This window comes from Oreochromis niloticus, linkage group LG3 (assembly GCF_001858045.2).
Source record: "Oreochromis niloticus isolate F11D_XX linkage group LG3, O_niloticus_UMD_NMBU, whole genome shotgun sequence".
Classification (NCBI taxonomy): domain Eukaryota; kingdom Metazoa; phylum Chordata; class Actinopteri; order Cichliformes; family Cichlidae; genus Oreochromis; species Oreochromis niloticus.
The window spans coordinates 55,079,378-55,090,866 of record NC_031967.2 but is presented as its reverse complement, the minus strand read 5'-3'; the positions used below and the strand labels follow the sequence as shown (position 1 = coordinate 55,090,866).

At 43.6% G+C, this 11,489-nt stretch overlaps 1 protein-coding gene and 1 long non-coding RNA gene across 2 annotated transcripts; both read left to right on the top strand.

Moving 5' to 3' along the window:
- The first annotated feature begins 4,130 nt into the window (after positions 1-4,130).
- On the top strand, positions 4,131-7,114 carry LOC109199151 (uncharacterized). The gene is made up of 3 exons (XR_002059624.2): positions 4,131-4,240; positions 6,882-6,917; positions 7,081-7,114. It is a non-coding gene; the product is annotated as an uncharacterized LOC109199151 (long non-coding RNA).
- A 28-nt stretch (positions 7,115-7,142) lies between these two features.
- Positions 7,143-11,222, top strand: LOC109199144 (uncharacterized). The gene is made up of 6 exons (XM_025903634.1): positions 7,143-7,344; positions 7,424-7,669; positions 7,756-7,965; positions 8,067-8,135; positions 9,487-9,581; positions 10,290-11,222. Exons 1-5 carry the CDS (start codon positions 7,323-7,325, stop codon positions 9,549-9,551), a joined length of 612 nt encoding a protein of 203 aa, XP_025759419.1. The 5' UTR covers positions 7,143-7,322; the 3' UTR covers positions 9,552-9,581; positions 10,290-11,222.
- The last annotated feature ends 267 nt before the right edge of the window (positions 11,223-11,489 follow it).

Here is an 11,489-nt window from a genome sequence, read left to right as displayed (position 1 = left end):
TCGAGCGTGTGGTAGCCTACGCGAGTCGTGGGCTAAGGGGCTCCGAAAAGAACGACAAGTATTACAGCACATTTAAACTGGAACTTCTTGCGCTTAAATGGGCTGTTACCGAGAAATTCAGGGACTACCTGATGTTCGCCAAGTTCACGGTGGTTACGGACCATAACCCGCTGCGCTACTTGGCAACGGCTAATCTGGGGGCTGTTGAGCAGCGGTGGGTAGCACAACTCGCTGAGTACAACTTTGAGGTGTGTTACAAGCCCGGGCGGCAAAACACGAATGCAGACGTCCTCTCCAGGATTCCTGACCAGGAGGAACCTGAGCAGGAGGACACAGACAAGGACTTTATTAAAGTGGGTCCTGAGGAAGTGCATGCGTGTCTGTGGCCTGCTAGTGCGGATGGGGATGGTAAGACTGACCTGAAGGCCAGGGTGCAATTGACTGCGGGGAAAGCTCTTGGTGGGCAAAGTTGGGAGGAGGTGGAAGCGGCACAGAAAAATGATCCCGTTGTTGGGCCCGTGTATCGGGTGATTGAGAGGGGCACTGGGATGAGCCATGCTGAACTTTACATGTTAACACCGGGCACAAGGCGACTTCACCAGCAGTTTGACCGCCTTAGGCTTTATAAAGGTGTGTTGTATAGGCATGTTAGAGACCCCCGTGATGGAGAAGAGATCAGGCAGCTCATTGTCCCAGAGACCTTGCAACGTAAGGTATATGAGAACCAGCATGAGCATGGGGGGCACTTCAGTGCAAAGAGTACCCTCGCTGTGATGAGGAGGAGCTATTATTGGCCTACAATGAGTAAAGATGTTCAAGACTGGGTTCAGCAATGTAAGCGATGTGCATTGGCAAAGGATATCTTTCCTAACCACAGGGCCCCAATGACCTGCAGCAATGTCACAGCACCCCTGGAGGTCCTTGCTATGGACTATACGGTGCTGGAGAAGTCCTGTGGGGGATATGAAAATGTCCTTGTTCTTACAGACATGTTCACCAGGTTCACAGTTGCTGTCCCCACCAGAAACCAGACTGCCGAGACGATGGCAAATGCTTTGCTAAGGCACTAATTCGCCTACTACGGGTGTCCAGCCCGATTGCATTCAGATCAGGGAAGAAATTTTGAGGCTAGTGTCATAAAAGAGTTGTGTAAGGCTTATGGGATTGCCAAGAGTCGCACCAGCCCCTACCATCCGCAGGGCAACGCGCAGTGTGAGAGGTTTAATAGGACCATGCACGATATGCTTAGAACACTGCCACCAGAGAAAAAAAGGGATTGGAAAACATACTTGCCAGAGTTGGTTATGGCATATAACACTCGTGTGCACTCCTCCACTGGTTATGCACCTTTCTACCTCATGTTCGGGAGGGACGCAAGAATGCCCCTTGACGTCATGGGAGGAAAAGATATGAGGGAACCTGAGGCAGACAATCTGGATGATTAGGTCAGAGATCACCATGAGAGGCTTAGGACAGCTGTGGAGGTAGCAAACTCAGCTGCTCAGGAGGCCTCGAGGAAGAGGAAGAGAATCTATGATCAAAAGTCCCGCAGCGCTCTGCTTCAGTCAGGTGACCGGGTGCTGTTGCGCAACCACAAGCCCAGGGGTAGGAATAAGATACAGGATAAATGGGAACCAAACCCTTATTTGGTGGTGAAGCAGAACCACCCTGACATTCCTGTGTTCACAATCAAATGAGAGAGAGGTGGCTCAGTGAAGGTCGTACATAGAGATCAGCTCAAATTGTATACTTTTCAAGCGCCGATATGGCGGTTAAGGCATGTCAATAGGTTCCCAGCAGAAGTGGAGTCGGATACAGACTGCATGGAGGTTGTTTGTGTTCCGCCACCCCCGTGTGTGTCAAATCCGAACGCTGACATTGCCCCCGGGGTCGACGATGTTGGTGATTGTGTTTCCCAGGGGTTGGAGCCAGATTTAGCGGGGGAAGCGCAAGCAACTGTGACTCCAAGTGAACAGGAGGAGAGTGATGGGGCCTCAGTGACGAGTGACGAAATGCAGGAAGAGCGAGGTGAAGTTTTGCAGTCTGAGCGTCCATTGAGGCGAACCAGAGGGGTCCCCCCTGCAAGGTATAGGGATTATGTTATGAGATGAAGTAATGGGCCACTGTTATGTTCATTTGCAATGTAATGTAAGTCATATGTGAATGATATAGAGTGTTACTGAACAAGTGAGTTAATATGTGTTATTCTGTGTTTGTTACAGGGATGCACAGTCGGAGACATCGCTGGTGTGGCAGGGTTTAGCTGGGGGGAAATGTGAGGGCACATACTTATAACTTGTGGAAAACTGCCATGTAGGGTCTTTAGCAGCCTGTCTGAATAAGCCAAGAGGAAATTACATATTTAGGAGAGCCCGTGGGCGCGCAAAAACAGGGAGGTGCGCTGTCGGGAGCGAGCGGGTGTGCGGTACCGATCGCGCACGTGCCTCTACAGCCGAAGAGACCAGGAAAGTCCCACGGTCAGAACAAAACCCAAACAAAGAGTAACCAGGAGGTTAGTGGGGCAGCAGACAGTACCGCAGTGAGTCTATGCGGAGTTTCCCTCTGTGTGTGGAATCCGACTCCGGTTACCGCGCGCGGCGCCGGGGTGTAGTGTCGACGGAGATAGCGTGAGCAGGGGAGCTAAGTGAGAGCTAAGGCTAGCGGCCGTTCCCTTTTAACTCACCTCAGTTTCCCATCGCTATAGGAGTTTGACTGTAGAGCACGTATAGAAAGCGAGGCAGCATGGTTGGCTGCCTGGCAAAGGGCTAGCGTGTTTCCGGGAGGGGAGTTGGACGGCTTCGCTTCGCACTGCCCAGGGACTGCCGGAGCTCCGATACATTCCGCGGACCCGAGGTTTAGGACCTCAGGAGTCGGCGGTGTTTGGATTACCCTGCCACTCAGACGACGTTCTGGTCGTACACCCTGCTCCAGCTATGTGAGAGCATCGCTCTTTTCTAACCCGTTGGTTCTTCACGCCCCGTTTCCCGGGAGGCGAAGGTACAGTTTCTGTGTTCTTTGTTTCTTTGCTTTTTTTGCGCACCTGTGACTGGATGTTCTGCTCCGGCTGTGGAATTTCTGGGCAGCCTAACAGACTGGAACTCTGGTTCACGACGGCTACCCCTAGAACTGTTTATTGGTTCCACATACCAGGGACAATTCACTGGATCGGACTGTAAAGACTGGAACTATTTTTTTGTGTTGTTGTTTGGACATTGCAAGTAATGTGACGAAGCTGTGTTAACCATTCTAGATAAAAGAATTTCTGTGTTAACCTTAATCGTTCTGCTGTATTGTGATCTTCGCGCCCTTTTCCTGTGGCTAGTGTGGGTTGGGAGGGATCGAGAACTCTCAACATTGTGTCACAACAGCCTGTTTGATTTATTTTATTTTATTTCTTTTATTTCTGTGGTCTTGGGGAGTTTCCTTGCTGTCGCCCTTTGCTCTCCAGGGCCCTGTTAACATTGATAATCAGTCTTGTTTCAGGAGGGCCATCCGAACAAATAAAAGGGGCCACGTTGTTTAAAAAGTCGTTGTTGTATGCTTCTGTCCAACCCAGGTTGCCTTGGAGTAGGGGCACCCGAGTTGTCTGGTTAGGTACAGAAAGAAACGGAGGTAAGTGAGGCTGTGTTAATATTCAGCGCGCCAGGCACTGTTTGTTTCGCAGGTTTGGGCCCCGGAGCCCTTCTTCTGTGCCTGTAGCAGCCAGATAGCTAAAACCATTCTTACAGAATTAAGTATCAGGGTCAACTGTACCAAGGGGGGGTTACGGACTCAGATCCCACCACCCTTTAGTAGTTCAGGGCAGCCTGTGCGGCTCTTCACCCCTACATAGCTGGGCTAGTAGCCCCTTACATATAGCAGCAGGGACCACCAAGCTCCCAAACATAAGTTAGTTTAGTTTTTTCTCTCTCTCTGAAAAACAATAATTTAATGCCAGAGAAATCTGAACTTGATTTCGAGCTCTTGCTTGGTAGAAGGAAGGAGAAAGAGAGAGAAAACTAAGCAAGGTGAAGAGTGAGCAAACAGTTGATTTAACATCCTGATTACGACCACAGGTGTCAACAATCTGACAGAACTGTGAGCCCTAAAATAACCCAACAGGGGCTATGACACATGCTTTTATATATGGAAACAGACATATATGAAGAGGAAGGACCAGGTAGCTATATATTGTCACTGCTGATGAGAAACTGCAGATTACTAAGAGCAACAATGGAGGAAACATTTCTGCTTTATCTCTGTGAGTAGATTCTCTCTGTTTGCATTTCTGTACTTTAACCATCTGCTGTTGATGAGTTATTATGGAGAAGGTACAAAATATTTACGTCAGACTGAATTCATCTTAAGAACATCTTGAGGACGAACTTGATCAATATTGTGATTGATCAGTGGTCATGACAATTTGCATATTAATGATCACTGAACTGACTTCACAGTCCATTGTTCGTCAGTGGTGCTAGTTTCAGTCATACCTTATAAGATTGGGGAAACCTGCAGTCAGCTGAGACTGAAGAAGTCACTTGGATGAGTTTCTCCCACAAAACGCTACGTCCAGATGAACAGAATCAACTTTTTGAGATTTTTGAGATATACAGTAATAAATAAGCAATAAAATAAAAAGTAGGCTAAATGAATGAAGAATGAGGTGTTGCCAGTGTTGATGTATGCTGTCACGGTTTGCGGGTGCAAGCCGTGTGGAAGTTAATTAGGACCGGGCAGCAGCAGCTCAAGTGCAGGTAAGAATTTATTAACAGTGAGGCAAACAAACAGAAATGGCGAGTGACACTAACAGGTAACCTAAACTGGGAAAACTAACAAAGCAAACCAGAAACGAAGATGCAGGGAGGTCCGAGGAAACACACATGGAGAGACACAGGGAGATCGAGGGGAAACAACACAGACGGACCAGCAACTAACAGAGGCAGACATGAGGTTTAAATACACAGAAGGATAACGAGGGAATGAGACACAAAAGGAGAGCACAGCCGGGAGTAATCAGACCTGACGAGACAGGGGAAGAGTAAACTGAACACACTGAGATAAGACAGAGACTTTTAAAGTAAAACAGGAAACACATGCACGTAATGACACCGACTCAAAACGCAGACTAAACACAGGGATACACTGGTAGGAAAGAATGAACACTAACCGAGGAAGAACAGAACCAAAATTACAATAATAGAAAACACAAAACGCTGGGTCAAAAGGACCCAGGATCATGACAATACTATCTTGCTACACAACCATATGAGGTAAACCTTGAGGCGAATGTCGTTGTAAATTGGTGCTATATAAACAAAACTGAATCGACAACAAGTGGCCAATCATATTGCTGTAACTCAGTATGATTGACCACCTATTACATCCAAGTTGTGCAGAAGAACATTTCTGACAACCCAACATGTGGAAAGTTAAAGCTGATGTGCCACAGCACCACATGAAGAGACCAGCTGCTACTCCTGTCAGCTAGAAGCAGGAAACTAAGGCAACAATTCACCTGCATTAGAAAACCTTTTGGATTTGGTGAAAAGAGATCTTTGAATTGTGGATAAGTAGCTGACAAATCAGCAACTGTGTGATGATATCTTGCCAATATAGACCAAATTCTCTGAGGTGAATAAATTTATGCCATGAAGAAGGCAAAGGATGGTTGAAACCAGTACTAGCAAGAAATGTTATATAAAGTATCCATTTAGAATTGGAGATCATTTATGGAGACCACTGTTTCTTTATCCACATATGATAGTATATGTGGATATACCCACCCCGGCCCCCAGTCCCCTCTGAGACTTTCCCCAAACTGCAGCCTCAATTCACATTCAATTCGTCTGCTGTTACCTGCTAGAAATGCTGTCAAACCTGAGGTGAGGCTGTGGTCTCAGTGAGTGAATTGAGCAGTATGATGTCACCAGTGCCTGCAGACAACTTGTTTGGTAATGCAGCAGCAGTGTGGTATCCTTTCCTCTGAGGTTGCAGTAAATGGGTTAGACCAGTCTCACCAATGAGGCAAGCTGTGGCTCAGACTGTCTGTTAAACAGCTGCCAGCTTAAATTAGCAATCAGTATTCTAATTCAAGATTATTAAGTCATTCTCAATACAAGTAAAGCATGAAAGTCACTTTCAGCTTTAGTGAATAAAACTAAAAGGTTTAGCTCAGGAAGTAGAGCAGGTAGTACTATGAGTGTTAAACACAAACGCAGTTGTTCTGCGTTTGCGTTTAACACTAAGATGGAGCGTTGCTCTGTGTGGAGCATCTATTTTTTCAGTCTGTGATTAACAGGAAACTAGCAGCTGTGTGGTGATCTAGCTTCCTGTTTCTGATGAAAACACTTTAACTGCTCAGGTTTCATTTTTAGGACTGCAGAGTTTTCTTGCACAGTAGCAGCATAAAAAAGAAAAAAAAATCAAGACATTACTTTGTAGTTCTTGGAGGTGTCTGCCCTATAAAATGCTATCCCAGGTTCAATACTTTATAACCCAGATGCAACATACCCTTCTTTAACATCTTTTCCTTGTCTGTATTTTTTTATGATATGCCCTCTTTGCCCTGCACATTAAAAAAGAAAAAGAAACTATATATGAATGGCATGGATCTCTGCATCTTGATCTCATTGCAGGTGTATCCAAACTTCTCACTATACTTTTGGACGTCTCTTTACTGTGTAGTCTTGTTTCTCCTCGCTTGTCTGGTGATGTTGTTGGCTGGATTCTACAGTGCATCTTATCCATCTCTATCTTCTTTTTCTTCCATCTAGTGGCTCCTTTTATTATGTGGTTGCCACATAATAAAAGGAGCCACCAGAGTTTGTTCCTTGGTTACCTTTAGAAAACTAAATTGTTTTCCTCTCGGTGATTCAGTGAACTGTTTTATTTCTCTTCAGTTCTGATCTTAGTGCTGAGCTGTGCAGCAAATCAAGGTCAGTAACCTCATTTATTTATTTATTCCAATTATGTTAAATGATCAAGTCTGTTACTGCTTCTTTCAGTGCTGATCACTAATGTAAAACTACTGAAAGTAGAAATAATTTTGTGGCATTATTTTTAAAAAGATCAACATAATTTTTATTGTAACTCTCACAGCTCGTCTGACTGTGAGTCCCAGCAGCTCTCAGCTCTTTGAAGGAGACTTTGTGTCTCTGAGCTGTGAGGAGGACGACAGCTCTGCTGGATGGACTCTGAGGAGAAACACAAGCACGGAAAACAGGACTCAGTGTGGAGATTTGTGGGGAAAAAATTATAGTTCTTCCTGTAACATCACCGATCTCTTTACATGGGACAGTGGAGTTTACTGGTGTGAGTCCAGAGAGGGTCCCATCAGTAACATGGTTAACCTGACAGTCACTGGTAAGCTGAGTGTGTGGAGTTAGTGTTGATGAAGCTGTGTGTAAATGGATGAAATGCTGTAGTTTGTCTCTGTGTTGAGGTGGATCAGTGATCCTGCAGAGTCCTGTCCTCCCTGTGATGGAGGGAGATGACGTCACTCTGCTCTGTAAAACAAAGACCACTCCCTCCAACCTCCCAGCCATTTTCTTCAAAGATGGCGTCTTCATCGGAAAAGAGCCTACAGGTCACATGACCATCCAGCATGTTTCCAGGTCTGATGAAGGCCTCTACAAGTGTGACATCAGCGGTCATGGAGAGTCTCCACCCAGCTGGATCACTGTCACAGGTGACACACTCACCTGTCTGTGTTTCTGCAGGTTTCAACATTCACAATGTGACGACAACTTAATGACTGTGTTTGCTTTATTTTAGGGGAAGACACCACCACACCTCCACCTACATCCACACCTCCTCCTGGTTGCACCTCTTGTCATCCATCACCCTCCCTGCCTGTTGTCTCTGTGTTGTCATTCTTTTTAACAGTCTGTGTTGCAGCTTTACTTACTTTAATAGTTCTGTTCATTAAACTTTGTGTTGTTAGAAAACCTGAAGGTGACACTTGGACCTCTGGATTTGACCCAGGTTTTGTTTTTTCAGAATTATGTACAAGTATATCAATGACTTTAAACGTGTCATCAAAACTTGCACAGCGTCATACTGCTTTTCCTTTTGGTTTTCTTCAGCCAATCGACAGGAAGCTAAAGAAGATAACCCAATCAGTAACGTCTTATATGACATCGGACAGAGCAGAGGTGGTGTTCATTTTCTTTGTTTCTCCAAATAAATGAATAAATATGAATATCTGCTCTTCTCCCCTCTGCTCTTCTTCCCTTTTCTGGGAGGCAGTGGGGAGGTAGAGCGTACAGCCCAATCCAGCGGGGAGGTGTGGGAAGCCAGATCAGGCGCCCCCCTTCCGGCTCTCCTCTCTGCTCTCTCCTATCTCGTCCCTTTTGTCTTATTTCTCTCTATCACCTTTTCTATCCCTTTAAAGAAGTAGGGCTTCATAAATGCTAAAGAGGTAAGCATTATTTCTCAGTTGCAGTGAATAGATAGGAAAATAAACTGTAGGAAACTAAACAGAAGAAAGAAGAAGAGAAGTAACAATTTAACATAAACCAGTGACACACTCCAGGGTCTGATCAACCCTGGCAGGGCCTCCTTGATGAGGGTGTCTAATGATAATGGCCGAAACACCCGATGAATCCAAGGTCGACTACTGACGATGTGTCCCAAATCTTAATATGATAACTAGATCTGATCTCTAATCCTCCTAAAAATGGCAGGTTAGCCTGGATAAAAGACCGAAAGTTGAGGCACACAACGATGTCTCTGGGCTGCCTTTCCTCATAACAGCCATCCCTCAAGATTCTCGCCATTTAAAGCAATGCATTATCAGGGACTGTAATATCTAGTCCTTTTACTGAATCGAATAAATAAATCACTCAAATAAACAAATAGCTCATCCTTCAGCTACCTTTTGACCGCCAATTGACCTTTGACCTTTCTGTTTACATCATTCTCCTTGTGTCTGTGTGGGTTCTCTCTGGGCACTCCAGCTTAGTCCCACTGCCTAAGACATATGAGTGAAATTGATTGGTGATTCTCCAGTGATTGTGATTGAGTGTGGATAGTTTGTCTTGCTACAGCCTGTTTTGTATCGCATCTGTCACACTAAGCCTGGAATAGTCTCCAGACCCCACTTGAGCATAAAGTGCTAAGTATTTTTTTTAAACAGGTCGATGAAAGTAGTTGTTGTGTGTTTGTTGATGAACCATAACGGGGAGCATTTATTGTTTTTAGCCTATGATTAACAGGAAACTAACAGCTCTGTGGATTCCAGTTTCTGATGAACACACTCCAGTGCTTTTTTATTAATAGACATGAGCCTCCAGAATTTAGTCCATCATCCTCAGCCTCTCCAGCTTTTTTATGTATCAGTCAATTTACATATACAGATGTAAATTGACTGATACTAAAAAGAACACATAGATATAGATAAAGGACATGAATGATTTTTTTTAGTTTTATTCAAATCAGCCGCAGAGGTAGTTTTCAGGCTGTATAACTTGCATTGATGTCCTCTGTGTGTGTTTTGTTCTGCAGGGACAAATCGGGCTGCACTCTACTCAACAGTGAGGAAAAAAACACCACTTATTTACAAGTCGTGAAAGACAAGAGAAACAAATCAAAGCCAACAGGTACGGCTTCTCTCATTTGTCTCTGTCATTGTTCCGAATCAGAACAAGATTCCAGCATGTTGATATTGTAGTCTGTATCAAAAGGACACTGTTACTGTAAATGGACTGGTTTCATTTTCAGCTAAGGATTAAACCACCAACCTTCTGATTGTTCCTTCCATGAAGTTGATTCTGTTTATCTGCACGTAGTGTTTTCAGTGGGAGAAATCTTTCATCACTCATCCAAGTTACTTCTTCAGTCTCAACTGACTGTAGGTTTTCACAACCTTATAAACATTTGCATAATGACTAAAATTAGCACCACTGAATGACAAACAATGAACAAAGGACACTGATCAATGGCCATGAGTACCATTCACAGAGAGTTGGGGAATGGCTGCAATCACAGCATTGTAAGATGGTGACAGATGTACCCTTAGACCCTTTTCACATAAATGGTCTCCTTGACTTCCTGCTCAAACCAGCTTTCATGTGTACATCCTCATCATTGAAAGAGTGTCCACTGGCCTGTAGGCATATATAGACTGTGACTTTTTGGCATTTGTGCCAGGGCGCTCGATTCTTGGGGCGGACCAGTTTTTGGCGCAGCATATTTTGGGGTTGAAACAGCTGAGATGCACTTTCTTTAATTAATGGAGCAGAAAAAAGAAAACACCAAGAACTGTGTTTAAACCTGTTAAATTGACATAATAATGTTCGTCTTTCCAGAGTTTCCATCAGAGCCAGATGCCATCTCCCCCCTAACAGATGTAGTCCACCAGTCCAACCACTGCAATCCAGCTGAGGGTCTCGAATCGGTCCACACAACACCCCAGATGACAATTACTTGTATAACAGATTAGTAGATATCTTCTTTTCTTTACATGGAGTTAGAGTCACTCAACTTTTGTGAGACAAGAAAATCAATTCAACAGCGGAAAGATTTTTTATAAAAAAAACCTTTAAAAATGTAAACTCTAAAGACTAAAACAAAAAGCAATAATAATAATTGTCTTTATCACCACAGCAATGATCTGGTTTCTCTGCAGAATCAGATACCTTTGGTCTCATTTTTTTTTGTTCTTCCCGTGTGGTTCTGTGGGTTTTACAAAGAATTCTGATCAAAAATTTGAGGCGTTGTGGCAAACCAGTGCAGACTTCTGTTCACCTAACCAGACTGTAAACAGCATGAACATCATTCAGACACTGCACAGAATATTTTTAGAACAAACTGTACGTGTGTCTATTTGTACATTTTGATTCAAGGAAATTGAATTTATGAGACTTTCCTTCAGTTGTTTTTCAAACTAAGCATGCCTCCATAGTATTATATCTTTCAAATTATGCAGCTGCACACATTCATCTTAGCGTATTTTTCAGTGTCTGTGGACACAGGGTTTCTTGGACACTTATAGATTTTCTTTTAAACTTCTATGGCTGATTGCTTTGCTCCTACATGGTTCTTCAGTTTATTGCTGTTATGTCAGTTTGATCAAAGAAAAAGAAGTAAATATTACATATATTGTGAGGATAAATGTTCAAACAGATCCTGCTTTTGATGCAGTTGCAAGTGCTGTGTTTGATTGTGATATTTGCCTGTAAGTTGCACAATTGTGAGTCATTCTGTTGCTGTGTGTAATTAAATGAAAATTAAAAAACAAATGTAATGCTCATTATTAACAAAATTCATGTGAAGCAGCAAAGTTAATAAATTCAAATATAAAGTGTTTTTTTCACTGACTTAATTTCATGGATAAATACAAAACAAATTCATTGTTCAGGGTAATACTTTATATATTTAATAGATATAAATTAGATTTTTATCATATATATAAGTTCTTTAGACAAATGTTTAAATGGTAAATGGCCTGTATTTGTATAACGCTTTTCTAGTCCCTAAGGAACCCACAGCGCTTTACACTACATTCA

Excerpts from the sequence above, each read along its gene's own strand:
- LOC109199144 (XM_025903634.1), top strand. The coding sequence starts at position 7,323 with ATGGTTAACCTGACAGTCACTG. Across the intron at positions 7,345-7,423 it reads GGTTAACCTGACAGTCACTG|GTGGATCAGTGATCCTGCAG; the intron begins GTAAGCTGAGTG and ends CTCTGTGTTGAG. Across the intron at positions 7,966-8,066 it reads GACCTCTGGATTTGACCCAG|CCAATCGACAGGAAGCTAAA; the intron begins GTTTTGTTTTTT and ends GGTTTTCTTCAG.